Below are 27,568 nucleotides of genomic sequence, written 5' to 3'. Positions count from 1 at the left end.
CACATATCTAGTTAGGCAAAGGAGAGTATGACACGGGTGACTAGTATCATTTGGAATATGATCTATCAGGTAACCTTCAGCCTTGCAGGTGCTCTACTCAGCCCGGTCCGCAGAAAGGCTTATCTTGTGGTGAGAAATCCAAGAATCCATCACAATCGGCACCTCTGATCTGGCCAGATCTCGACTAAGACATATCCATTTCGCCTTCATCCGCGTTCAACCACCCTCTTCGTCCTTCATTAGACCCCATTCGCATTCCCACCCTATCACCTTGCTGAGTCTAGAATCTCCAACTATGTCCGCCAATTTTCCCAAATTTAGCCTTCTTCCCACCGAACTCCGCCTTTCCATCTGGCAACACTCCCTCCCTACCCCCGTCCACCAAGGCTTGTACATCTACAAAAAGGGGTGTTGGGAAGCCCACCTTGTGTCTGAAGATAAATTCCATCTTAGCTTCAACCTCTCGCGCCTCATCACTATGAGAGTAGACGTGCCTCCCTTCCTGGTTAATCATGAGGCGCATTCCGTAGCGCAAAACTGGCTGCATCAGCAAGCGGGGACCATCCTCGTCCACTGGACCCCCGATGGCTTCCACTTCACGCGGCCCTTTCAGCCGGCTTCCGACACCCTATACGTGCCGGACTGTCGGTATCTCGAATTTCTTTTGGAAGGTCCCGATGTGGCTTTTGCTCCCCAATATGAAGGCCTGAATTACGAGACCAGCCCGCCTGCGTTCCCGCGCATCGCCTTTTCCCGGTCTCTACTGGAGCGTGAGAAGAATTGTATCACTTCAGTGTTTGACATGATAGAGTACCAAGATTTTGAGGAGGTCTTGGTGGTCGAAGAAATGTCAGAGGATGACGAGGGAGATCTAATGGTGCTACCCCGGGTGCAGAGGCCTTGGGGATGGACGGTGGTTCCTGGAACGGAAACGCTAGTGTGGCATAACAGTGCGAGGGCATATCGCCGAGAGAAAGGCTGCAAGGGTGGTGAAGCAGATGCGTTTGCGCGGTTGGTCGAGCAGGCGAGCGTGGGCATCGGTTCGTGGATTGGGTGGGAGTACGATAGACTCCTTAAGGTGAGGCGGGTGCATGCAATTCGGAATTGAGACGCGGGTGCCCTCAGTCTGGTAGAAAGGAAGTGGGAGGCTTATTTACTTTAGTTTGGTGAACCATGTCAGATATATATCCCTGTCGTAAAAAAGAAATCAAAGCTTCAATATAGTGTCTTCCAGTTGCATGTAAAACAGGCTCTATGTACCTCCGTTTAGAGCAGCCAGGATTTTATAAATTAACGTAGAATGAGAGGAACTCTTTCTTTTTGATAGATTACAAGCTGTGGTGGAAAATATTAGATAATGTTGGGAGACATATCTCTCCGTCGCCTAGCTAGCCAAGTGCGGTTTATCGCTTTCTGGTCTAGCGGTTAGTGCTGCGACAGATAATAAACATTATAGTATATCTGCTTCTCCAGAGCACCCATCATGCGTGAAAATGAAAGCATAGGACTTCATTTAACCTTGCATAGAGATGTCGGTAATCATTCACCGCCTCGCCAAATCTCGGGTCGGGTTGGCTTCTCACTTTTGGGGTCCTCCCACGGGTAACCAAACCTGGGTTTTGGGTGTCCTAAACCCTATCACGGTGGCTGTTGAGCAGTGACCGTCCTTACCTGCATCCCAATTGAGAAATCTTCATATTCCCAGTGTTAGGTTTTTTGAAATATTCTGAGTTTGACCACAAAATGCCATACACACAGAAGCAGAGTTAGTGGAAGAGTCGCGAATCTATGGTGAAGAGAGCGACCGATGATTCCCGGGCTGACATCTGTCGCTTTACTGCACAAAAGAGCATTGGACGCCTAACTACCACGTCTGATTAAATCACCAAACAAATGACGTGTCCACGACTTATTTCAGTTTTCAAGCTTATGAGCGAGTTACAACCTGCTGTCAGCTTTGCTCCTTTGCTTTTCAATTACAACGCAACGCACTGCGTTAAAAACAACTAACCTCTCCAAAATGATATCAATCCTCAAGCGTATATATCGCTTACCTGAGCCGCAACCGAAACGGTCGAGGCCGTTACGAGTGATATGTCTCGGCCTTCCTCGAAGTGGAACGGAGTCACTCAAAGGCGCCCTCGAAACCCTTGGATTTGGCGGAGTGGCACATGGCTTCGAATGGTGGCTTCATCATCCAAACCACAGCGTTCTCTATTGCGAACTATTACTACTGAAGCTACAAAACCGTATGCCAACCCCAGAGGTTATTCGAGAACGCTATTTTGATCGACTTCTCGGTGACATGGATGCTTCTACTGATGTTCCTACGGTTTGGTTTGCAAGCGAACTTCTCCAGGCATACCCCGACGCCAAAGTCATTCTGAACCGGCGTCGTGATATACAGGCTTGGAAAAAGAGCTTCCGCGCATCGGTATTACCAATGATGCAAAGTTGGCTATATTGGATTGCTAGTTGGTTCAATGCAGAGTTATTCTGGGGCGTGTGGCTGACTCGTCTCGGACATCAAACACTTCTTTTCAACGGCGACTTCGAAAGGAATGCCGAGAGAGCGTATCGGGATCACTACGAGGGTTTAGAATTGATATTGGAAGCCAACAACAGAGATTATCTCGATTGGTCCGTGAATGATGGCTGGTTAGGTCTCCTATCCTTCAGTCGCTCAAGTGATACATGGCTTACAGGTAAAAGGGCACCTCTATGCAGCTTCCTTGACCTACCGGTACCAAGCACGGAATTTCCAAGAGGCAACATTGCCTCTGAATTTAGCCCCAAATTGATGACTGTGGATGAAGGACGGTTCCAAAAAGCTAAACAAAACCTTCTACTGCGTCTTTCTTTCTTCGTGATTATTGCGGCTGGATGTCGGTCGCTTTGCACTTGAGGGATACTGTCTGATCCCGGCACAGTTGTGACCCCTTTATATAGACACTAGCGCATCTCCTACATACCTTTACCTCTGCCAGTAGCGTGATCACGATTTTCATCTCTTTCAGTGTATACATGATGTATCCAACACCAAGCATCTAAGAAGGGCATTTCTTTAACATTCAGGAGGGGCGGAGTGGTATCAGCGAAGGAGATTATCAGTCATGTAGAATTCTGAAGTGTAACTAGTGCATATGCGAGAGGTTCTTACACACTTGCAGGGGGTAACGGGCGGTGATGACAGTATAGTGTATTGGGCGAGTAAGCTGAGAGCAGCAAAACTAACTGTAACTGGAAATTCACAGGTGCTCATATTACATCTACATTGTTCCTTTGACTTTCACACGGGCTGCTCAGTCCGCAGTCTCTCCTTCCTACGCCCCAAAACCGCCCTTGTGTCCGCCCATATTCCCCTCGAAATATCCCGCAAAGCACCTGCACTTTCAACCTGTATTGTCGTCTATCTGTCAGCGGATTCTTTTATCCTTCCAAGGCATCATTTCTTAAAATCGTGACCACTTACCACCGGATATATCACACAGATGAGCACACTCGCCCAGACCCAAATAAAGGAGACGACAACCCACCCCGTAAAGAACTCCCTGTTATACACATACCTTGTCCCGAACAAAGTGAATGGAACAAGTATCACTGCTATCGCAATAAAAATAGCATTCGCTGTCCAAGCAAATCGCTCCGCCTTTTTAACCAGAGCAGGATCCATGGGTTCAATGGTCTCGGTTTCGAGGTACTCAATTATATCGTTCTTCGGCTGCATGGTGGGTTCATTTGATGTTGCAGTCGTTGTGACTATTTCGGTATCATTATCCTTCTTCGCTGATGCCTCTGTCGAGATCTTCTCTGGTTCGACAGGGACTCCTGTGATACTATTCGTTGCCGACGTGTCGTGTCTGCGCTTTCCTGGAAATATCAAGCTCAAAAGCACAGCGGAAATAGTGCCCACCCCAAACGAGGCCAAGTTTCCAGCTACTGCATTTGTGGCATCGCCCGTCGTCGCAACACTGATCCCGCCCGATCGCTTCCACGAAGTGATGAACCAGACGATGATACCCAAGCCAAATCCAATCCATGGGGCTGCGATAGCCGCAACAGTGGACATGCGGTCCCAGAGCAGAATAAGTCCCACGGGAATTGCTGCTCCGCCGACGATAACTCCCAACACTGTTAGTAACCAGGTGAGACTTACGCCTGCGGCATTGAGAATACTGCAGAACGCGGCGAGGATGATGGCGTAGATGACAATGCCCCAGTGGCTGACGCGCACGAGTGTCGCAGAGTCGGTGTTCGGGCGGATGTAGGTTTTGTATACATCAAAGGTGAGTAGGGAGGAGACAGCGATGAGTTCAGCGGATGTGGAACTAGTCACTGCCATGAACAGGAGGATGAGCATGAGCACGGCGCCGCCTTTCCCTAGGAGGGTGATTGCGGTTGCTGGGGCGGAAAGTCCGGCGTCGACTTGAGAAGCTGATAATGGGTTGGGGTATGTGGGAAAGGCTGGGTTGTTGGTAAGAGCCGCGCAACCGAGACCCATAGCCGTAGCAAAGCCGAACGGAATACCTAAGGTTATCAGTATCCAGTAAAAGAAATGGGATTCTTGAAGACCCTGATACTCACCATACCACGCAACACCTCCTAGCATGTATGCCTTCACGGAAGATTCAGGTCGCGACGCAATTGCTCGCTGCCAGTAGGCCTGATCGAGCCAGACAGTACTGAACCCAGAGACAAATATATCAACCGCAAAGATCAAGCCACCAACGGACCGAAACGCAAGATACGATCCATCAGTATTCCGATCAATCGGCATATTCCGCGACGCCTCCTGCAGCAAATCGTACAACTTTCCAGGGCTTCCAATGAGCTCACTAGTAGCCGAGACCGAAAATCCAAACACCAATATCGCGATAAACAGAATAACAGTATGAGTATAATCCGCGATGAAAGTCGCGCGCAATCCGCCGACGATTACATACGCCGCGACTACGGCAGGAATAAGGAAGTTGGCAGCATACACATTCATCCCCGTGAGTGCCGCCACCACCTGCGCGCCACCTAGCACCAAACACGCACTAACCAGCATATTCGTAGCCAGACCATTGTACAGGTACGTGAGATGAGCAATCTTGCCGTGTCGAGCGAGGACAATCTCCGGCATGGTGTGTGCGCCCGGTGCATTGGCTTTGATTTTGACCGCAATCAGGGCAAACAGGAGGATCTGCAGGGTGCCGATAGCACCGTACCACATGGGTCCGCAGACACCATAGGAATATGCAAAAGTCGAACTGGTTAGGAGTGTAGCCGACCATGTCCAGGAGGAGACAATGCCAGCGGAGATCAAGCCCGGCTTGACGGATCGTGAGGCGGTGTTGAATTCTTCGGCGCGATGGGTGGAGAACTGAGTATAGCGATTCTGTAGCCAGGAGATACCGAGCATAAAAAGGGCAAAGATGCCACCGATGCCGATGACGATTCCATAGCCCGCACCCGGGGGCAGGACTCGAAGCTCGTGAGACATTGTGGGTTTTGACAGGGCGATGTGGATTGATGTAGCCTGTTGCATGCAGCTGTCTGATGCTGAGATATAAACCCCGCTGGAGAACGATAGGCTTATCATAAATTGACATGATATCTGCCGTCGAGTACGGCCGATACTGCTCGAGAACGGGATGTGGTTGATAACAAGGGCTTCCCTTGCATGCTCTCGCCAATCAAGTCGGTGATTGCTTCTTATCGCGGATCATCCCAGCAGTTGGAGAACTCGCCGTTGGAGTAACCTGCAAGGGTCTGATCCGGCTGACGATCATTTATCAGCACTTGATAAGGGCGCTTTTTGTCCTATAAGTTTTATTCTAGACTACGCCACTTAGTGGCCCGAGCATGATATTCCAATCAATTGCGCGCCCGTACGTCATTGATGCCCTAACAGGCCTCTGCAAGTCTAAGGTAGGCTTTGGGATTGCTGGCAAGCACTATGCAGGTTACTGTCTTATCAAAAACCAAAGCTACATTGAAAATATGTAGATAGATTTTCCCTCGATTACCCTCGACCTGCACCTAGGATAGACGAAGTGTCTTCACATCCTCGGGCTTGAATGCTTCCCCGTGCATGACGCCATGGATGTAAGCCTCTCCAACTACCTGATAATCTTCCTGCTCATATCGCAAGCAGAATGGCACTTTCCCACCCGATATTAGAGCAAGGGAGTCCCCTGCCTTCGCGCCCGCAGGAACCAACCCAAGATACCCTCGTGCCGTTTGACACACCACAGCAGACCCAAACCGCTCAGAAAATTGCACAGCAGTCAGACAATACAACCATAGATCCTCCCGCAAAGTATCCACATTGACGAGGACTGGTGACTGCGGAGCTTTTGTTCGGTTCAGAGTCTGGCCGAGCAGTTGGAAGGACCTTTTCAATCCCTGTCGATCACCCCATGGGCCATGCGCTGCGTCGCCAATAGGTATTTTGAATTCCAAATCCTCCTTTTCGTCGTCGTTAGGAAAGTCTGATTTCGACGAATCGATGAACTCCAACACTTCAGACATGTATTCCATCGCCTTATCAATCGTGGACGGACGACTGCCGACCTTAACGATCGTGTCGATAATTGATCCAGCGACTTCCAAGATTGCCTGGTTCTCGGAATCGACCCTGCTTCTCGCTATACCACCGCCTCCTGCATCAAAGGCTCGATCTGACGGCCATGAACATATTGTTTTGGGGTATCGGTTAGTGGTCCAATCCGGGATCCACGATGGGAAGCGGCGAGAAGAAGAAACGCCCCGTGCTCGTGAAAGAAGCTCCAGGGCCTTTCCACGGGCAACAAATACAGAGGCGTAGCTACACATAACAGTCTCAAGCGGGTTGCGATAGTCTGTTCTAAAACCTTCTGCATCTGCAGCGATGTTGAGTAGCGTAAACAGCTTATCCCGTTTGAGCGTGGACTTCGCATGTTGAAAGAGCTCAAATAGATCCAAGAGCTCGCGCTTCTGATTCTCGTGATATTTCTTTCGCGTCTCGCCTAGGCTGAGGATCGGTTGCAAATTTCGGGTGGCAGGAATCTTGAGGTTCTTCACCGAAGTTTCAGCATATTTCTCACATGTCTGCACCGCACTGTACAGTGTCTCCCATGGTAGCTTCTCGGCTCCACAAACAATTTGGAGATCCCTCGCGAGGATTACCTCCTGAATGATCCATGCTCGTACAAACCACGCTCTTGCGAATAACTCAATTATAGCCGCCCATGCTCGTTTTCCAAGCTTTGACACCATGAGTGGTGAGCCATGGATGTCTTGCAATGATTTCAGAGCTAGGCTGCTGTCATTCGCGCCGTCGCCAACCCATCCATATACTTGGGTAGCTTGACGATATATTGTCGGTAGCAAACTAATTTGCTGTGACTTTTCAGTTGCATCCGATTGATTGATAGATATGCCGTCGGCCCAAATATTGATCGAGCCATCGGTCTGATGAATCCGGCTCAGTGCGTAGTATAGGGAGGCAGTAAGTGGAATGTCACCTTCGGGGGTCCGCATGGAAAATGGCTTCAAAGCTGATCCCCAGGTGTACGACAGGGCGATGAATGACGGGCTCTCATCCAAAGAGACGTGCAGGATATCTCCTCGGAGTACTAGGTCATTTTCCTGACCGCAAAGTCTCAGAACTCGAATGTGCCTCAGCGACTCCAGTGCATGGAACTTGTAATTGCCAGTGGCTTGAAAATTGCTAAGAGACAGACCGGGGGTATCTGTCTGCGAATCTGTCAATTTAGCGACATAATGATCACCCGTTACCGATAGATTGAGGTTTCCATTTGTATATAGTCTCCAAACGTTGACGAATATAGCTATCTCTGGTTCGGTATAGATGTTATAGAGTCGCATAAGTGCGTACACCGTATGACAATCAGCCCCCTCCAGAGCAGTTTGCCGAGCCTGTATTGACAGTTTAACAATTTTGCTTTTATTAGAAGTAGGTTGGGGTTTTGTATACCGTTTCAAAGTTCTTCTGATGTATTCGAAAGGATGTTTGTAAATCTCCCGACGTGACTTGGACGTCTAGATAGTACGTAACTGAGTTTCCTTTCCACCATTTGGCCTGGTCACATCCGTGGTTCACGAGGAAATCTGTGAATAAGGAAGAATTAGGGATCGCAAAGGCCGTGTGTGGCACTCTTGAACCTTCTGGTCTCTTGTAGGTGCCATAACCAACTCGCGATCTCCACGAGCTTGTCCAATGCTTGTCGGGGATGTAATCGTTCCCCAGTGCTTCCTGTAGGATGCGCGAAACCTGGGTTCAATATTAATAGGTGCGTAGCTTGTTTTGGGGAGAATATTTGAACTCACGACAAGTTCACCTGAAAACATTTCTTCTTGGCGAATTGGATCAGGTACAGCCATGAAGACAGTCTTGACTCCCGTTCCCTCATCTATGTGCACTCTACCGGGATGTGTTTTGATTCGATGGCCAATGCAGAGGCCATCATGGCTGTCAAGCCTATCTTCATCACCAGTTAGAAATACAATCCGGGCAGGTGCTACTGGGTCTTTCCGTCTAACGCGGTTATGCAAGAAATCACGAAGCAAGTGTTGTGGAAAGCCAGGTATCTGTATAACCGTTGCGCCCTTATGATCTCGAGACACAGCGGGAGAAGACATCTGACCATTAGCCCGAGGCTTCAGGAGCTGGGCCGTCTGATTGCCTTGCTTCTGCTCAGCATGGAACATTACTTCATTTCCTGTGCGTTGCTTCAAAATTGCCTGCGATGGCACGTTTTTATCAGCATGCGGCAAGCTGAGTTGCACGCCTTCCCTAGGAGGTGAATAGTCTGTCTGGCGTATTGGAAGAGACAGCTCTTCCACCAGCGGTGGTCTTTTCGATACACCGTAACTTTCCTTTCTCTCAGGCTTCGATATATTTAGATCGTATATTTCCTGTGCCACATAAATGACTTGCCGGTACACGGAGGCAATATCATCTGTGCTGATTCCCCCTTCTATAGTTATTGTTTCTACTTCTGGGGGCAGTTCCTGTTTCAGATAGACGAGCCAGGTTCTATCAGCAACAGACTTGGAAGTCTGTTTCTGATCACTTTGCCTTGTGTGAGTCTTTGGCATTGGATGATCTTGAGATCCGCTATTCTCGCTCCTATCCATTTCTGTGGGAACTGAGGGCTTGGCTTCTCTGAGCATGTCCGAGCCATCAATCAATTCGTCAGCTGTGGCTTTCCTTGCCTTGTCATCATCATCATCATCATCATCATCATCATCATCATCATCATCATCATCATCATCATCATCATCATCATCCCGAGCATGAGAATTCTTTGCTTGCGGAGCCGGTGTCTCTGTTGTAAGTTCAGGTATATTCTCGGTCGCTGAGCTTGTTCCGTCACCACTCGACGGTTCAGTCCTAAGGCCAACCAGTCCTTCGCGGTTGTCTGCTTCGGTGGTAGGCTGTGCACTCAACAACAGCATGGTCTTTTGATTCTCTTCATAGTGTTGTTGCCTGTCGTGTGTCTTCGATACAGGTAGTTTTCTGTGGCTAGTCACAGATGTACTGATCGGTTGTGCTGGGAGTTCAACAGGAGGGCGAACAGGCTTGTGACTACTTTCCCCCGGCTCGGACGCCATCTGAACGTTTATGCGGGCCCAAGGCTTTCCCTTTCCCCATCCATCACGCAATGTTGGAGGTAATTCATGCTCCATGTCCGCAGTGTACCCCGAATTTGTAAGCTTTTCGGCGACGTACCCCGGGGGTTGAGTCAGAGTGTCCTGCGCCAATGCGCGCTCAGAAATCTTGTAAAGCTGACAAAGTATGTCCGCAAGCTCCGAAGGGAACATATCATATTTAATGCAATTTTTGGAAACCCATATCTTCAGAGGTTCCTCTTCATTATCCGCCAACAGGCATTCAGCTATACCCTTTCCCCGGGTGATAACCTGGTCTCCATGCCGAACGGTTAGTGCCCAAAAGATCTCGTTCACCGAGAACAGCTGAGCTGTGAACAGCCTTTCCACTTTCTTTCGTATGTTATGCGTATCTCTTGCAATCAACCTGTCATAAATCAGTCGCATAATCACCCTACTCTTTCGTTTAAACTGACCGGCTCATTAACTTGATTCTCGTCAGGAACTTGGCAGTTGTTGGTTCCAGCAATCTGGGGTTCTTATCCTCACAAAAGACCTCTCTCGTGGCTACCAGCTTCCGGTTACCAAGGTCGAAGACACGTCGAATATTCTTCATATCGTCAAACGCATCATAGTTAAAGACAAGGAGCGGAAGGTCTTGTCCAAAATACCTTCTCTGTCTCTCGTCAGGAATGGACCAGGATTGTGAAGTTGTCATTAAAGTGAAGCCATCACGTTGGTATGGAAGTCGTACGGGGAATATCTTCATCCGCTGGATTAGGGCCAGATTGAATGGATCTGTATCTTTCAGGAGAACGTTTGCATCTTGTAGGACCTCCAAGATATGAGTAGGGTTTTCTGGCTTGAACTCTTCGATCTCTTTCAGCAGTAACTCGGCACCGGCATTGCGAAGCTTAAGAATCTTCTTAAAGAGAACTTCGTTATCTGGGTAAAGCTCCTGAAGCTTGGGTGTATGTTTCAAACTTTTTGGGCCCTTCCAGATGCAGTCATTAGGCTGAAGCCAGCTGAATCCATTTTTGGATCTTGGGTTCGGCACACATATGAGAGCGTCATTGGTGAACGTCGACCTGGGGTGTTTGTCAGATATGAATCGCCACCTACAAGTGGACTGGACCAACCTAATAAGCCCGCTGCTGTCCTGACTTTTGGCTTCAATATCGGTATAAATCTGACTGATCTGTTCTAACGAGGCTTCAGTCTCTTTTAACTCGGCCAGTCGCGAGAAATAAAACTTAAGATCCATTCCCACCATCACTCCTAGATGACTCAATAACTTCCAGTTATCAAATTCTGGGTCTAACAGCAGGGCTTTGCGCGGAAGAAGCTTTTCCAGGCCGGGACGGCAGGTCTCTTCGAGCAAATACCGTTCCCCATGAAGGCAATCGACCATCGTTGTCCGGAGGCTGCTAGAGACCTTTGCTGACTTCCATCCCCCGGGAACAAGCCAATCAGAGTACTGGTCAAAATGTTTATCCAGTAAGAGAAGCCATGATGTGGATGAGGTACTGTTGTCAATTAGATGCTGAAAATCTGGAGACAGAGCATTCCCTGGAGTGGCTAGTCGTGGAATTCGCCAAATACCAAAAGTCGAGCGCAGCCACTCCATAAAGTCAAACCTGTCTCCGCCGCCTACACCGAGATAGTCTTTGTGTAAAAGCTCAATCTTGGGGGATTTTCCGTGCAGTAGGGCTGCAGCTGAATCAGGCTCTTTGGAAGGAATGTAAACAATGGACGCAGGGCAAGGCTCGCTTCGCTCATTCAACACCCAGAGAGATCGCTCGCCATCCCCCGTCCATTTGTTTTTGAAAAGAAAGTATAGCTGGTTAGCCAGCTCAGGGACTCGACTGGCTGCTAGTCGCCTTTGGTAGACTTGGCTATTCTGCCAGCCTCGACTCCGAGCGGTTTGCCGCTCCACAATCAGGTCGCACACAATGGCCGGGTTATATCCCTGTGCCCCGGCATGTTCAAAAAATCTCGCTCGTTCTGACTTCATCCCACCATTGACAGCAGCTGGATCGATCTCACAGATTTTAAGGCCGCTTGGTACGCTGGCCGGTACTAGAGGGAGGAAGACGACTCTGTCAGCGCTCGAGACCCATTTATTGTCTCGAAGAGGAAGAACCGCAAGTTTTCGAAGGACTTCAAGAAACCTCCTATTCTCAGAGTTTCCAAGAAGCTGATTAACTGTCTTTGCCAGGCTTTCATGCCACTGGTCTGGCTTGTCTTGCACGCCATGGTTATTCACCAGATGACCAAGGTCATCCATGAACTCATTCGCAGTCATTTGCTTTACTCCGAGCCGCTGAATATAAGACCAGTCCTCATGCAAATACCGGACAGAAAGGTATCCATCTCTCGTAGTTGGACAGAGAGTAAGAGGATACCCGTTAGAGTCTCGAAATTCGCGAGGTACGTATCGAAGTGAGCCTGGTAGTGCAAGTAGGTCCTGGCCATTCTCACCGATACCTTCACAAAGCAAGACTCTCTCCTTGGCTAACTGCGATGGGATGCAATGTTTGACCTGTTCAAAAAAGCTTTTCTCGGGACGTATGTCTGGGAGAAACTTAAACCAAGGGAAATCACTTCTGTGTGCCACGATCTCTTTGACAGCTGCGGTAAACGCGTTAGGAAGCGATTCGCACAACATACGATTCCATTCTCTTGATGATGAAATCTCCTCCCGGCTTGTAGATAGTAGGAAGTCACCTTGAAGAAGGAACTAGTCCATGTTAACATGTAATTGATATAGGAGGAAATAAGTGAGCCCACCGTGAAGCCATAACTTCGCACAGGTAAGACCGCATATACATCCTGACTTTCCAGTACTGGCTGGCCAAAATCGTCGACTGGGAATGCTATCCTCAATTCGGTGGTCTGTCTTCCTGGTCGCTTCTTCTCGTGGGGCATTCCTTTCACCTCATATCGACAGACGACATAAGTCTTTCTTTGAGCGATGGGGAACATCTCACCGGTAAAGGTCAACTGTGTCATGCATAGTCCATCTGGGGATGTTGTATCCTGCCTTGCAACATTGTAGCATATTCTGTCCCCAGATTGGAGCTCGATATGCAAGTTTAATTCACGCAGTTTACGGAGGAAAGTCAATATTTTGGCTCCAACAACGTCCAAGTCGTGAAAGACAATTCTCTCATCAGCCCGGGGCGCAAAGCGAGCATACATTGAAGTGTTTGCGTATCGTGTTGCATCCGGTGGGTCTTCCCAGATTGGGATCAGCATACCCATCTGGCGTGATGCGTCGAACTTGAACGTGTAGGGACCGGACGCTATCCAAACCGAGGCCGCAACACTGAATACTGACTTGAATCCAACGCCCTTCTCACCCGTCGCTTCCACCTTGTCCTTCTTCGTGCTGTATCCAAGATTACAGATAGCCTCGACTTGTCCTGGTGTGAAGCCCAATTCGTTACAGTCGGTACGAAGCACACGATTGCGGTAGGTCAAGACCAAAGCTGGTGTGATGTTTGCGGCGTATTCATTATCATCGGCATTTTGGATCAACTCAAGAAGGAAGTGCGCCGCGGTCGAATAGATATCCTCACCGAAGCTATGACTACTGTCAGGCTACGATGTTAAGAGTTTTTTTGGGAAAACACGGGACACCTACAACTGCAATGCGCTATCAATGATACTTTGAGCAGTTGAGTTTTCTAAGATACCTCTATATTGCGCGCTAATGCTGTCAATGTGCTGTTTCGCAATAACCGTTGCGTCCGAGGTTTGGTCATCCATCCTGACCTTCTTTCTTAGGGTTCCGGTGTTTTGTCGCAACAGAAGTCTTGTGTCTCTCGAAAGAGAACATGTCTGCCCAGTGGATTTGTGGGGAGCATATACCTCCTCACGCCAAAGGCTTGATTGACTGCATGCACAATATCCGCGAAGGTCCGGCGCGGGGTGAAAGGAACGGCCTATCCAGGCGCTGACACGTTGCCCACAGACCTACGCGGGTTCCGATAGCTGCTTCCTAGTCACTTTCCCGCCAATCGCCAAGTATTTCCATATTTGCGGCCAGGCCTACGTGCAGATGTGTAGGATTGCCAAGCACATTATCGGGTCCAGACGCTCCTACAGAACTGCTCATCCATGTTAAAAGTGGGTGTTGGCCTTGGGACGAGCAGAGAACGTGCAGAAGCCCCGGTACGGCACGGCCTGTTCAACTGCTAGTAGGAGGGGATCTTGTCAGCTAGCCATATGCTGTTGAGCTCTCTCTTTCCCTCTCTGCCTGTCCGTCTTCGGGTGTGTCATGCTTTGTTTGCTGTCGATGATGTATTAAGCTTCTAGGCTGTCGCATAAAATAATCATCCTGGTGAGCTGTCGAGTGGGGATGTAAATAACTGAGCGAAGATAGAGGAATGCCCTTCAGTCATGAAGAATTGTGTGGGTGGAGGAATCTCCAGGGAAAGGAAGGAACGAATGAAGCATCTACACCATATTAGATTCACGGAAATAATCGTTAGTAGGTACTCAATGTAGCATCCCTGACAGCCACTACACCTGTTCTGCCAAACTTCTAGCCGCTTCCACCGACCCATTAGCGATGGGAACAAACCCCTTATTCACCTTGGCCTGATCTCCTTCGACCTTGCTATCACCATCGCGATCATCCTTTCTTCCATACCCACCACCCCCAGGCGTCTCAATAACCAACCGATCTCCCGCCCCCATCTCAACCGAATTCTTTCCCCCAATAGACATAATCTCTCCATCTTCTCCTTTAACCCACAAGTTCCTGCCACAGCACCCATTTTCTCCCCCGTCCATCCCAAATGGATTCACCACCCGCCTCTCAGACAAGATAGATGCCGTCATCGGAATCCGGAACTCGATATCCCTCACCACCCCATCACCCCCTCTATACTTGCCATCTCCACCACTTCCACCCCTGAAGCAAAACCTCCTCAAAAGCACTGGATACCGTCTTTCCAACGACTCCGGATCGGTAATTCTCGTGTTCGTCATGTTTGTATGTACACCGTTTGTTCCAGACCAGCTCGGGCCTGCGCCACTACCTCCTGCGATCGTCTCATAGTATCCGAAGTCGTCCGTACCGAAGAAGAAATTGTTCATGCAGCCTTGACTGGCGGCACAGACTCGGAGAGTCTTGAATATAACGTCGACGATGCGTTGCGAGGTGAGGACATTGCCGGCGCAGACGGCGGCAGTCGGGGCCGGATTGAGAAGACTGGGTTTAGGGACGTGAACGGTTACGGGGGCAAGGCAGCCGTGGTTCAGTGGGATATCGGAGTCGACGATGCACCGAAGGGCGAAGATTATGGATGAGTGTGTTATGGCTATGGGGGCGTTCCAGTTGCCTAATCAACCTCGGGTGATTAATAGGGTTTAATCTCATGTGGGTTGTGATGAAAGCTCGGCTTACCATAGACTTGGGGTCCAGTGCCTGTGAAGTCGAATACCGTAGAGCCTTCAGCCTCGTCGAGTGTGATTTTGAGGCAGATCGGCGTTCCATCGTCCATGTAGTCAACCTCTTTTAGCTCTGTCTGGTGGAACTGGCGCGCGAGACGCTTGAAGAGATTGCGGATGGCGAGCTCGGCGGAGGATTGGATCGCTTTCATGTATACCTAGCAAAGATGCTTATGAATCGTCTGTTCTGGCGGGTGAGATTGCAGCTTGACATGATTTACACACCTGAACAACTTCCATGGAGTATTCCTCGATAAGCTGGTGGATCAGCCGGATGCCACAGTGGTTGGCGGCCACTTGGGCTTTCAGGTCTGTAACGTTATCTTGATACCGTCGGGTGCCACTGGAGCCAGGATATCGTGCTGGCTCATCGCAGAGCATCCGGGAGAGTCCGACTTCATCCAGAGTTCCATCTCGGATCAATAGGAAAGATTTGAACAAAGCTCCTTCTTGGCCAAGTTCCTTTGAGGATGGGGGCATTGAGCCGGGCAGGATACCGCCAATCTGGGAGTGTTAGCCGGAAAGGTTACTCGGATTAGAGGGAAGGGGTATATACATCAGCATGATGGCCCCGGGATGCTGTCCAAAAGATGATATCTCTCCCCTGCGCATCGAATACGGGGGTAATTACAGTAAGGTCCGGAAGGTGGGTACCTCCATATTCTGCACAGGCTGATTAACACGGTGAATGAATGGATAAACTTTCCCTTGTACGAACCAGGTGCATTAGAGAGCAAAACATCTCCCGGCTTCAACCTCCCCTTCCATTCCTCAATCTGCCCCCTTACTGCAAAAGCCATGCTACCAATCATTGCAGGCACATGGGGAGCATTTGCGACCAGAGATCCATCCGGACTAAACACAGCGCAACTGAAGTCCAGCCGCTCCTTGATATTCGCACTCACACTCACCTGTTGCAGTACGCGACCCATCTGCTCTGCGACGCTCATGAAACGGTGGCGGAATACAGAGAGCTGAACAGGATCGATAGTATCAGTGGCAACGCTAAGACTCTTGCCAGAGACGTTGATGTCGAGGATTAGCTTATCCTGCTTGGATGTTGCTGAAGAACCAGGGCCCACGAGTATAGTCTGCGTTTCGTCGACTACAAGCGCCGGACCGCTGACCTTCTGTCCGAGAGGGATGGATTTGAGGATGTATACCGGTGTATCCGTCCATCCAAGCTCATTGAAGTAAACTCTGTTGGTAGCCTCAGCAGCCGGGGACTTATGTACGGGTATGGAAAGTTTTTCTGGGACCGAAGCCGTAACATCAGGCGAAGGAGCAGCAAAAGAGCCTCGGCCTATGGCCCGAACTCGAATGCTATCAACAAACACCTTCCGATCCGTAGGGGTAAAGCCGAATTGCTGATGATGAGCATTGACAAAGGTCGGTAACATATTGTTATTCTGGTCCACCGCGATCATAATGGTCGTTTCGCTTCCGTCATACCGCATGTTAAGGAACCGGTCCACGTCCACATTCAGTATCCCGTCATTGCCTAAGAGATCCTTGGTGGCTTGAGCAAGGTCTTCCAGGTCCGATAGAATTGTCGGGAGATTAGATGGCTCGTAGGCTTTTGCACAAGGCCTCTGGCCTTCCTGCACGACATCGGCTAGGCCAATACCATAAGCAGAGAGGATCGAGGAGTGCTTGTGAATCAAGACCTTCTGAATACCAAGAAGCTCAGCAATGGCACAGGCGTGCTGGCCTCCCGCTCCACCGAAGGATGCTAATTGATGCTTCGTTGTGTCGTAACCGCGAGCCTCCGTCAGGCTTCGAATGGGGCCACACATGGCGGAATTCGCAACGTCGAGGAATCTGCACGCATGTTAACCTCGACTCTATCCCACAATACAATGTGTATGCATACCCCTGCGCCACCTCCTCCCAGCTCATTGACTTCCCGGTATCTCGGTTAATCGCTGCAGTCATATCTTCGAATTTGGAAATAACAACCTCGCGATCCAGAGGCTCATCCTCATTTGGTCCAAACACAGAGGGGAAATAATCCGGAATCAGCCTACCTAAGGCCAGATTGGCGTCTGTAATGGTCAATGGGCCCCCTTTGCGATAGCACGCAGGACCTGGATCCGAAGACGCGCTTTCCGGTCCAACAGACATCAAGCCGTCGCGCCAGAACAGGATGCTCCCTCCACCAGCAGCGATCGTGTTTATATTGAGCTGTGGGGTCTGCATCGAGATCCCCGCCGTGGTGGTCTCAAAAATATGATCCAACGTCCCGTCATAGCGACTAACATCTGTGCTTGTTCCTCCCATATCAAATCCAATCAACGGGGCTTTGCTGACTTCGTCGTAGCAGGTACGAGCATACCCTACTACTCCACCAGCGGGGCCAGACAGTATTGAATGCAGTCCCGAAAGTCTGTGTGCAGGAACCAGTCCACCATCGGATTGCATGAATTCCAGCTTAGTATCCGACTTGGAAATATTTGGGAAACTGGTCAAAAACTGCTTCAAATATCGTTCGATTGTCGGTGTAAGGTATCCATCAATAACGGCTGAGTTCCCTCGAGGAACTATCTTAGTGCGTTGGGATACAGCATGCGAAAGTGAGACGTTCTCGAACCCGATCCGTTGTGCCAGCTCTCGGATCTGAAGCTCGTGATCGGGAAATGTGTAGGCGTGCATCAGACATACGGCAATGGATCGGTATCCGTCTGTGTATATTTTTCTCAGGTATGCCTCCACAGGTTCAAGATCCAAGGTCTTGATAATCTGAACAGTTTCTCCGGATGTACCCGTCAATTCTCGTAGTACAGGAGGCGACGAGAGATCAATGCTTCGCAGATCGGTGTCGGTGCAGTTACGCAGGGTCACGCGCTCGTCCACCTCGAAGACATCGGAATAGAGTGTGTCGGGTCTTCGAATTGAGAGATCAAACATGAAAGGTCGCGATTGATTGCCGATTTCCAGCAGATCTTTAAAACCTTCTGTGATGAGAAGGGCAGTGCGCTCGCCCTTTCTTTCTAGCAGTGCATTTGTCGCAACAGTTGTTCCCATACGTATTGACTCTAAGCATAAGGTTAGCGTACAGAGAGGCTCGTGATTCAGGATGTCACCTACTAATATCCTTTGTATCCAACCCTGTTCCCCGCGGAATGCTCCTTCCATAGTGTATCTCCAACACGCGACGGATGGCTTCCGTAGGGGCATCGTCGTAGTTCTTGGGATCAACGGATAGGATCTTCACCACGATATCTTCTTGACCGGGGACTTTGCAAATGCAGTCGGTGAACGTTCCTCCGCGATCTGTATGGTCATTGGCTTTAGTCACTACTATCAGTGTGAGGGTGGTCGCGACAGACCTATAGAGATCCGCAGCTTCTGCCGAGGTTCTAAGCTTGGCATTATGAGTAGTGAATGTAATTATTGAGATTAGATGTGGATAGGACTACAGTTGTGGCGGTATCCAGCTCATATGACAAGGCTACAGATTGTGAGACAGCGTCATCGGCCGAGAGTGGAGGTGAAGGTGGAGAAAGTCACCGGCCCGTTATCTCCAACATTTCCCCTCCCACCCCTCATCTTCGGCAGGCCAGTTGCAAATCCTGCAACTTATCAGGAAAGTCAGCGGGGAGAGCTGCCTTGTCTGTAAGTAGGGCTCTCTGTCAGTATCGCGTACCCCGCGTCTTATCGCAGGTTATCGGATGCTCGTTCCGATGATACCTGATAAGGCTCTAGAGCATGTACCATCCTTGAGCGCAGAGTACATTGGAATGCGATTAGGTCAAAGCACTTTTCCCACCCATGTCACTTAGGGTGTGGACAAATAGTACATGAAGAAAACCGTCATGATGCAAAATTCAGATATGACACTGAACAGGACGTCTTGTTAACATCTATTGCGACTGATGCAGTCTGGATACTTACAAGTTAATTGAAGATGAAGCCATAACCCAGTGGCAGAACATTGGAAACTGATCGTTTCGCAGGTGCATCTGGCCTGAAGCTATCAGGTACGTATATAGTTCCATCCATGATGCGGCGGACGGTTCGAACAAACGAGAGGGTCTCGAATATCGGCTCATCTTTCATCGGCATCTCAGTCTGCACAAACACCGCCATAGTGCCGACAGCATGGCTAATTTCCAATGTGTCAAGCTCCATTGCATCCCCAATGACCCTATTCACTACACTTCCCGGAATACGACTGCACGCGGTCGTACAGATAGCCCCTGTCCCCGCCATGCTCTCATGACACATTTTGTCGAGGAAAAGCCGCGCAGCGAGATGTGCTTTGCTAGGATCCGGGTCTGGCGCAACAACGGCCTGCGACTTCTCGATCCAAGCTTTCCAGTTCTCTGACACTCCAGCAAGCACGGCTGCCTTTCCCAGCAGCTCTTGCGTCTTGGCCAGCCAGTCTAAGTTGGCGGTCAGGTCAGCGGCCGTCTCGTGTCCACTGATGTTGAAGTCGCGAGCATTGGCGAATACACACAGATTGGCAATGTCGCAGATGGTGATTTCAATCTCTTTCTTAGCCACAGTGATCATGTCGGATGCGTTGCCGGTAGGGAGTAATCCCCTTGATAGCTCTACCCCGATTGTCTGGATTGCATCAGCTATCTTCTTCACCTAAGCCTATCCCATAACCTACAAATCTATAATCCAGCAATACCGGGCTTCCCTTCCCCGGAACACCCGCAATTTCATGTGTCCCCTCCGGCTCAAAAGCGCCACTTCGCTAACAGGAACATGCGCGCTCAACAACTTCCCCGTCCCAGTATTATATATCCGAACCTCCTGAGTCTTCACCGTCGTGTCAACCGAGCGCCCGGGTCGGAACTGGACCAACCCTTCTTCGATCGCGAACGGTCCCACCGCCGCAGAAATATTGCCGCAGTTGGCACCGTAGTGGATAAAATCCCGCGCTACGCCTACCTGTGCGAAGGTAAAAGCGATATCAGCATCAGATTGTGTTGAAGGACGAACGATGGCAATCTTCGATGTCACTGCTTTGGATCCACCCATACCGTCGAGCTGCAAGGGGTCCGGAGAGCCCATGGCTCGCTTGAGGAGGCGGTCTCGCTGGGGTCCGGGACCTGGGAGGACATCCTCGCGGAAGAAAAGGGCTTTGCTGGTGCCACCGCGATAGTAGGTCGCTGGCAAGGAGTACTGGGATGATTTTGGCATGATGGAACGTAATCTGAGTGTTCAGACACTGCAGATTGTAAAGATTCCTGCGACACACAACCCCATATACTGAGACCTGTGTGGATAATCTACCCCTTTCGTATGAAAGCTATCCTCGGCTATGCATAGTCTACTCTCTTTTTCAGCCCTCGTCAGGTGCGGATATACCGAAGATCCTTCTTTCTCTTCATTCCTCATTTAATTCGGCCCACTGCCCGTTCAGCCAGCCAACTGTCGGCCCGATACAGGGTCCGCCCGGGTGGACCAAAGCTTAACTGCTTGGGATTTGGATTGGATTTGATATTTAAGGTGCTTTAAGTGAGCGGGCGGGCCGCTTCCGCGCCGCGTTTGTGACACTCGTTACACTCCGCATCTTCCCATGGATTGCCCATCAACTGTTTGGCTCTTAGGCACCCTTGCATCACGATCCCGGACATCCTCACGATTATAAAATCACCTCCTCTTCTGTCGGAAAAGTATCCGTCAATAAAATCGTACCGATCAAGGCGCACAAGTATTCCTCTTTGTCCAGAGAAGCTATCTAACGTGGAACGAAAGTGTAAGCTTACTCAATCGTTCAGTGGAGTTGAGGGTACAGGTTGCGAGGCATCAACAGGCTCAACTCTTGGAGTATGGTCAGATTAATCGACTGTTTCGATGGCAGTCACAGTCAGGCACATAGTTGCTATTTGCTACACTGTGGCCAGGAAATCACCCTGGATGCCGGCGCTGACTGCGAATCTTCCGCAAAGACATCCGAAAATTCTTTCATCAAACTGAAGAGCGATAGTCAGATGGAGCAAGCAACAAGAGATCGATTCAGCTGAATATCAATAAAGATAAAAAAAGAAAAACATACAACAGAAGGGATTCGCTGGTGGTCACCCACCCAACTACTAACCTCCCGGCGTGTGGCTTAAGTACGGCTGAGCGGACGGGAAGCCCTGTTTTCCACACCCTGTGGTCGTATGTGCTTGTCTTTTCTCTGACACAGTCCATATCGATAGAATAAGAAGTTTAGCAGGATAATACAAAGCCCTATGGACATTGGTCGTTGGTGCCGGACGTGCACTTGGCCGATCTGGAATGCGCATCCGCTATTGTGACAAGCCGCTGTTGTGAAGAGCCTAATCTGCTCCTCAGCAAGCGGAGATTTACATGGAACCCATTTGATACGAGGCTAAAAACGCCAAACTACTAGACACTGACTCGGAGCACGTCCAGGGGACCGTGCGCCACCACGCTTACCAGTAGAGTCCATAAGGCTGGATAGCGTGGCAGCGAGGCATTCCAGTCATATCTTCTTCGAATGTCCCATCAACCAATCGGTGATATAGAAAACAGCGATCTAACCACTTGCACAGTACTAAACTAGGCGGTCTACGCCAATGATCTACGCCTGTGACATGTCGCATGGGTTGAGGCTGAAGGCAGCACGTGAAACGTAACCAGCCAATGAACAACCTGAAGATCGGAAATCCCAATCGTTCTTCAACTCCTTGCATCGACCCAGCTTCTCGTCCTTCCTAGCCGTAGGTACACCAGACATTCTATCCCAAGGATGGGCGGCATCCCCTTCACATCGCGCGCCTGTGCAGCCTGTAAGAAGCGCAAGATCAGGGTCAGTCCAGAAGTTTTCCCATCGTACCATTAATCGGTGACTAAACCCGGCAGTGTGACCTAGAAAAGCCCGAATGCTCTAGTTGCGTCAAAAGAGGGGGGACGCCTTGCCCCGGTTATCAGGATCAGGACTTCATCCACCACAGCTTTGAGCCCCGGCGTGTGCGCAATGCAGAGACCAAGCGACCTGGACCCCAGCGGGTCAGACAGCTCGAGTCCCTGGCTTTGCCTGCTTGCTTCAATGTGAGTGCCGAGGCTCGCACCCAGTTGTTTGCGACCTACATGCACACGTTCTTCGCCTCCAATCCTTCCCTCAATGGCAGGGTCGATAGCTGGTATCTGTTGATGGCGCGCTTTCCAACCTTGACCGGCAAATCAGACCTGCTGGATCGATCGGTCATCGGCTTGGTCTCCGTGTATCTGGGGAAGAAAACCAGGGATGGTCGATTGGCACATCATGGATTTGAGATCTACAATAGTGCTCTCCATGCGATGCTACAGATCTTGCAAGGCAATCGCCCACCAACAGCTACCACTCTCTACTCGGCCATTGTCTTCCAGACGTACGAGGTGAGTACGATGCAGTTCAAGAGATGCATTTATTCTGACAGGCCGCAGACTATGGGACATAGTGAGACGCTATGGCGTAACTGTCTTACCCACATACAGGGAGCCACGGCAATGTTGAAACAACACGAGTATACCCGAGGTGATCAAGCCCTCATCGACGCGATCCTCCGGAGGCACAAGTGGGCGACGGTCAGTCTAGGTCGAATTTGATGAAAGACTTACTGACACTTATCTAGGCAATGTTCACCCTTAACACTCCTTACAGCATGCAAGTGGACGAGGAATGCCTCAATCTCGGACGCAAAGAGAGCCCCGTCGACGAGTTATTCGGAATAATCGCCGAAGCCATAGCTCTACGCAGAGATCTATGTAAACTCATAGGACAGCCGCATTACGATCGGGAACACGCATGCCACGCACTACTGCAGCGCTGCTTTAACCTTGAGGCACGTGTACACGTAGACTGGCTGCACATGTCCGCTCACAGGTTGGACGGTATACCTACTCCCTGTAGCAGGCGGAACTTGGGCCAGGAGCCCAGCATGCTCCCCCTGGACCCAGATCTTGCACCATACAATTTCGAAAGCCTCGAAGCAGCCAAGATCTACCTCCTGTTTTGGGTGGCCTCCCTGGTTATCCGTCGCGTGATCTATCAAACCGAGACGCACCTGATGCGAGGCCCTGACCCGAGCCGCATGGTGTTCTATGCCAGGGAGATTTGCCGCTCTGTAGCATATCTCATGCAGCCCAAGAATCGGATGTCGTCCGGGCAAATCCTCATCCTGGGGCTATCCCAGGCGTCCAAATGTTATATCGACTGCAGGGACAAGGCTGAGTTCGAGTGGTGCCAGGCAATCTACCCGTTCATTGCCGCGAGCGGCTTTGGTATCGCCAGTCTTATGAACCAGATGGAGTGGAAGTTCTGGAGTGCGGCTCAGAGCCAGCCAAGAGGATCTCTCTTGTTATTACCTGAGGCGGTACATGTTAGTTCGATATGAGCGCACATAGGCGATAGTAACCCGACATGACTCCCATGCACCGCTGCAGACATGGGAAAACATATACTAATATACTTATACTAATTGAACCGGTGCACTCCGATTATACTAGACAGGCCAGGCCCTGAAAGTGTCTCGCACAGTTCGTTGCAGGCTAGCATTTTATCGTAGAATTTACGCCTGATACAACTACACAAGGCTGTAGCACTCGAAAAAGAAAAAGAAAAAGGAAAATATATTAGGGTAAAAAGTAAAAAAAAAAAAAAAAAAAAAAAAAAAAAATGTGATATTGCCTTCTCATTTCTGATAATACAGAGCTAATCCATAGTTAGGAACTTTTTAAGGCTCATTTGACGATACATGATACACAGGATTTCCAACAAAAACCGCCATCACAATTAAAATGAGTCGACAGGAAAGCACGAGGAACAAGTATGCCCCTGAATCCCACATGCTGAATTCCAACCTCCCAGTCTATGGCACCGCCACAGTAAATGCATGGTCTAGTAAAACCTTCGTGGACGGTCTTTCCCCAGGAGAAACCCGCAGCATCAGCAAAAGGAACTTAGCTAGACCCTGTACATTCTCAGCCCCAAAGTCATCCGGCAGTCGCTCAGCAAGATATGCAGCGAATCCAGCCTGTCCGGCAGGATCACTCAGTTGCTCGTCAATAAGTTCCAGATGCTCTTTATTGACTTCCTCTCTTGGAATACCGAAGGTACCAAGTGGAAAGAGTGGCTCGTTCGTTGCTAGTTCGAATATCTGCCCAGGATTAGCATACGCATCTTACGCTAGAATGGTGGGGAAGGTCAATGTAACGGAAACTTACCAAGCACCCTAATGCCCAAATGTCGATGGTCCAATCCCAAGGACTCCCATGTATGATCTCAGGCGCGCGTAGTGACAGTGGGGTTACAGGCCGCTCGTCGCACCGTCGACGGAATTGAGCTATGAGTACAAGATCAGCAGCTAGCCACAATATCAAACGTGGGAATGTATTTGTCTCTTACCGCCACCTAAATCCCCGATTTTGGCCACAAGCCTGGAGTGGTCGACATTCTTCAGTTGGTTGTAACGTCTCTGTGAAGGCATCAAGTACTTCGGGGCACTGCCATCCTTCGTCACTCCTTCTAGCCATCGGACTGGACTATACTGTGGTGGCTCTAGGCGGTCCTCGTAATTTTCTATCGCGTCTGTAACCGATACCATGATGTTTCCTGGCTGTAGGTCTGCTCGGCCAGACAGCAAGAGGTGATTAGTGAATTTCCATCTTTTTTCTCATTTCCATTGACTTACCACAGTGGACAATATCAGACCTGTGAAGAAAATCAAGCCCCAAGAGGATTTGATGTGACATGGTTTCTACATATCCCGCCTGGCGAGGCGTCCATGTAACTATCATTTCCTGCACGTCGGAGATCATCACCGGAAAAACCAAGCACAGGTGACTACCGTTTGGACCCGTATGATAGAAGTGATCGAGTAGTTCAACGACATGTGTTTTGCCAGGGTGATCGAATTCGGACGCCGCCAGATGACGGAGTATCAAAAGCTCCGTCGAATCTGCAGAAGCATTTGCCTTCAGGATCTTCAGGGCGACGTTCCGATGGGTCCTAGTCTTATCCTTTGCCAGCCAGACTGTCGAGAACTGACCATAGGCTAGCTTTCCGACGACTTCATATCTTTGGTCGAAGATGTCATGCAGGTGGACGGGGTGGTAGCCTCCACGGCGATACTCTTCGACGGGTTCAACCACCTGAGTAATTCGCTCGAAACGGCGCATGTTTGGCCAGATGATTAAGTTGGATTAACCCTGCTTTCTGATAGAGGTTAAAGTTCAATAGGGTTGACGATAGAAATGGAATAAGATGTGAGGTTGATGGATGCTCTGAAGGGGGGGGTGGTTGAGCTCAAGAATGAGTGAGGTAAAAATATCCTGTTTGTGTTGCAATGACACTGGGATTTCCCTAGAGCTGTCGCATTAGATGTGGTGTAACCTTCACACCGATGTTGCAGCTCAGCAATAGGTGTCTAGCCCAGCCAATGGTGCTACCTTCTTACCTCTTGAGTATCTCGGGGGAGATTCCGGTATCTCAAGGGAGCTCTTCTTATCTAGGCTTGCGCCTTCACATCAAGGATTATCTCCACATCCATGACCAGTCACATCTCAGTTGAAGCTGCCATCCGAATTATCCATCTATCTAACAATTAAAAATTACTCTATACATATCACCCCATCACCCGCCTCTAGATCATTGTCCCCTTATTCTGCTTCTTATCCACATTATAATGCTTCCACATCCCCACCGCCGGGAACATCAACACCAAAACACAAGTCGCCGCAATGGCCTCATACTTCTCCATATATCCCCACGCGTAATTGACCGCATCCCTAACCGCTGACCCAGGCTCATACTTCATCTGCGACAGATAACCCCCAGAGTACAAGGTTTCGAACAGGTCCTGATCCTCCGCTGGCAACGCCCTCCTCAACCCATCCGTAAACGTGTTCGTATAAATCGCCGCCGAAACCGCATACCCAATAGCGCCCCCAATACTATTGAACAGACCCAACATCGACAACAAAATCGGAATCCCATCCCTAGTAGACGCACACATGACCGCCATCTGCTGACCGATAACCAACATACCACCCGAAAATGCAATAAAGATCTGACACATAATCACGTACCCGATATCTGCATCCTGACCACGGAAATGGATCATCAAGCCGGCACCCAGGAACATCAGCGGCACCGCGAAGCACAGACATGAGTACTTGAATTCCTTGACCATGCGGATCCAGAAACCGAAGACGGGGGACCAGACGCAGGATCCGACGGTGTAGATGGAGGTCATGTAGCCGGTTTTGGTCACATCCAGGTTATAGACGACCATGACAAAGTAGTAGAAGTAGCTGTCCCAGCAGTAGAAGCTGAAGTAGACGACTGCGGCAAGAAGACAGGCGCCGAGGACAGTACGGTCGCGGAGAAGGTCGTAGGGGATGAAGTGGACGCGGGCGCACCATCTCTCCCAGGCTGCGAAAGCGAAGAAAAGAGCGAAGCCGATAACTACTTCGGCGATGAATGCGGCGTTGTGGTATTCTGTTCGTCCGTAGCTGGCTAGACTGAAGGGGAGGAGGAAGAGCACGAAGGCGGCCATGAGAATAAGGGCTCCAATCACTGGTGCAAGTTAGTCGGATTTTGAGTCATTTGTGGTCTTGGGAAAGGGAGCAAAAATTACCATCAAATTCGTGAATGTAGTGGATCAGCGACTGGAACCATGTGCGGCCATTGTCTTGGCGAACTAGAACACCGGTCTTGTAGGCTTTCCGCTCATAGTATTTGAAGACGAAGACGAGAGGCGCAAATACAAATGGCTGGATGATGGCGAAGGCGCCATAGGCCCAGCGCCAGCCCGATGTCTTAATAAAGGAGTTGGCAGCAAGGGAGCCGGTAAAGGCACAGCAGATGAAAGGTGTGGTGGAGAAGCCAAAAGCAAAGGCTCGGTTGCGCAAACCGGATGTATCCGCGATGAAAATCTCGAGGATAAGATATATAGCATCGTAGCCAATCCAGTAGAAGACATAGCCTGCAGCGAAGGCGTTTGGTCCATTGCATGCCGCAAGGATAATCAGCCCAAGGACATAGACGAAGACGAAGACGATCAGGCCTTCAGCACGTCCCCAGATTCCCAGAAGCTTTCCGATGGGCAGCTTCAGCACTCCACCAATGATGGTTGCCAAGATATAGGCCGTCGTGACTTGCGATGCGGTGGAGAAGTTCGAGTAAGCATAGTAGAGGACGTTGGTGTTGATGTATTCGTGAAGTGCAAGCATGAAATAGCAGACCCAGATCCTGAGTAAATCATCAGTACAGATAATTTGGACGCTTCCCAGTAATGCTCATACCAGGCGTAAGTGCCGTAAATGGCATTCTTGCTCCAGACCAGCGCAGCAGCCTCTGCCTTCTGGACACCGATCGGGGCCTCTCGAGAAACCACTTCGGGTTGGGGGTTTTTCTCAGAGAGCTCCGGGTTATCAGATGGGCCGTCTGCCTGAGTCGTTGTCGGATGCTGCTCCACTGGCTGAAGATCGTCCACAACGTGGTTGGTCTTGCGACCCTTGAGTCGATCGACGACGACACCCATGATAACAGGGAGTGAGA

General features: G+C 49.9%; 8 protein-coding genes across 8 annotated transcripts; 3 read left to right on the top strand and 5 right to left on the bottom strand.

Annotated features, from left to right (window-relative positions):
- Positions 1-300: 300 nt before the first annotated feature.
- Positions 301-1,206, top strand: BDQ94DRAFT_139599 (uncharacterized protein). Its single transcript, XM_026765460.1, has one exon. The coding sequence runs from the start codon at positions 479-481 to the stop codon at positions 1,106-1,108; it is 630 nt and encodes a 209-aa protein (XP_026628435.1). The 5' UTR covers positions 301-478; the 3' UTR covers positions 1,109-1,206.
- An 814-nt stretch (positions 1,207-2,020) lies between these two features.
- On the top strand, positions 2,021-2,905 carry BDQ94DRAFT_168433 (sulfotransferase family protein; the record flags this gene model as incomplete). Its single annotated transcript, XM_026771059.1, has 1 exon — positions 2,021-2,905. One exon carries the CDS (start codon positions 2,021-2,023, stop codon positions 2,903-2,905), a length of 885 nt encoding a protein of 294 aa, XP_026628434.1.
- A 384-nt stretch (positions 2,906-3,289) lies between these two features.
- On the bottom strand, positions 3,290-5,485 carry BDQ94DRAFT_186251 (sodium:solute symporter family protein; the record flags this gene model as incomplete). The annotated part of the gene is made up of 3 exons (XM_026775102.1): positions 3,290-3,397; positions 3,473-4,527; positions 4,585-5,485. 3 exons carry the CDS (start codon positions 5,483-5,485, stop codon positions 3,290-3,292), a joined length of 2,064 nt encoding a protein of 687 aa, XP_026628433.1.
- A 539-nt stretch (positions 5,486-6,024) lies between these two features.
- On the bottom strand, positions 6,025-13,382 carry BDQ94DRAFT_186249 (HET domain-containing protein; the record flags this gene model as incomplete). Its single annotated transcript, XM_026775101.1, has 7 exons — positions 13,247-13,382; positions 12,391-13,186; positions 10,740-12,340; positions 10,077-10,688; positions 8,317-10,027; positions 7,964-8,260; positions 6,025-7,905 (listed from the first exon to the last, which is right to left on the bottom strand). Exons 1-7 carry the CDS (start codon positions 13,369-13,371, stop codon positions 6,025-6,027), a joined length of 7,023 nt encoding a protein of 2,340 aa, XP_026628432.1. The 5' UTR covers positions 13,372-13,382.
- Positions 13,383-14,127: 745 nt separating this feature from the next.
- Positions 14,128-18,432, bottom strand: BDQ94DRAFT_186248 (Hydantoinase B/oxoprolinase-domain-containing protein; the record flags this gene model as incomplete). Its single annotated transcript, XM_026775100.1, has 8 exons — positions 14,128-14,951; positions 15,017-15,218; positions 15,286-15,564; positions 15,617-15,723; positions 15,779-16,881; positions 16,934-18,095; positions 18,148-18,333; positions 18,390-18,432. 8 exons carry the CDS (start codon positions 18,430-18,432, stop codon positions 14,128-14,130), a joined length of 3,906 nt encoding a protein of 1,301 aa, XP_026628431.1.
- A 374-nt stretch (positions 18,433-18,806) lies between these two features.
- BDQ94DRAFT_158243 (PrpF protein-domain-containing protein) lies at positions 18,807-20,214 on the bottom strand (the record flags this gene model as incomplete). The annotated part of the gene is made up of 6 exons (XM_026768920.1): positions 18,807-18,837; positions 18,955-19,095; positions 19,142-19,353; positions 19,393-19,629; positions 19,679-19,741; positions 19,771-20,214. 6 exons carry the CDS (start codon positions 20,212-20,214, stop codon positions 18,807-18,809), a joined length of 1,128 nt encoding a protein of 375 aa, XP_026628430.1.
- Positions 20,215-21,775: 1,561 nt separating this feature from the next.
- BDQ94DRAFT_186246 (Zn(II)2Cys6 transcription factor domain-containing protein) lies at positions 21,776-23,520 on the top strand (the record flags this gene model as incomplete). Its single annotated transcript, XM_026775099.1, has 4 exons — positions 21,776-21,835; positions 21,889-22,404; positions 22,453-22,593; positions 22,641-23,520. 4 exons carry the CDS (start codon positions 21,776-21,778, stop codon positions 23,400-23,402), a joined length of 1,479 nt encoding a protein of 492 aa, XP_026628429.1. The 3' UTR covers positions 23,403-23,520.
- A 289-nt stretch (positions 23,521-23,809) lies between these two features.
- BDQ94DRAFT_186244 (major facilitator superfamily domain-containing protein) lies at positions 23,810-27,551 on the bottom strand (the record flags this gene model as incomplete). The annotated part of the gene is made up of 6 exons (XM_026775098.1): positions 23,810-24,164; positions 24,232-24,350; positions 24,413-24,672; positions 25,702-26,584; positions 26,646-27,259; positions 27,313-27,551. 6 exons carry the CDS (start codon positions 27,549-27,551, stop codon positions 23,877-23,879), a joined length of 2,403 nt encoding a protein of 800 aa, XP_026628428.1. The 3' UTR covers positions 23,810-23,876.
- Between the last annotated feature and the right edge of the window lie 17 nt (positions 27,552-27,568).

Source organism: Aspergillus welwitschiae (assembly GCF_003344945.1).
Source record: "Aspergillus welwitschiae strain CBS 139.54b unplaced genomic scaffold BDQ94scaffold_9, whole genome shotgun sequence".
NCBI classification, from domain to species: Eukaryota; Fungi; Ascomycota; class Eurotiomycetes; order Eurotiales; family Aspergillaceae; genus Aspergillus; species Aspergillus welwitschiae.
The sequence above is the reverse complement of the archived record's forward strand: the minus strand, read 5'-3'. Positions and strand labels throughout refer to the sequence as shown.

What these genes read in the sequence shown, in the direction of transcription:
- BDQ94DRAFT_139599 (XM_026765460.1), top strand. Translation starts at nt 479, where the DNA reads ATGAGAGTAGACGTGCCTCCCTTCCTGGTTAATCATGAGGCGCATTCC.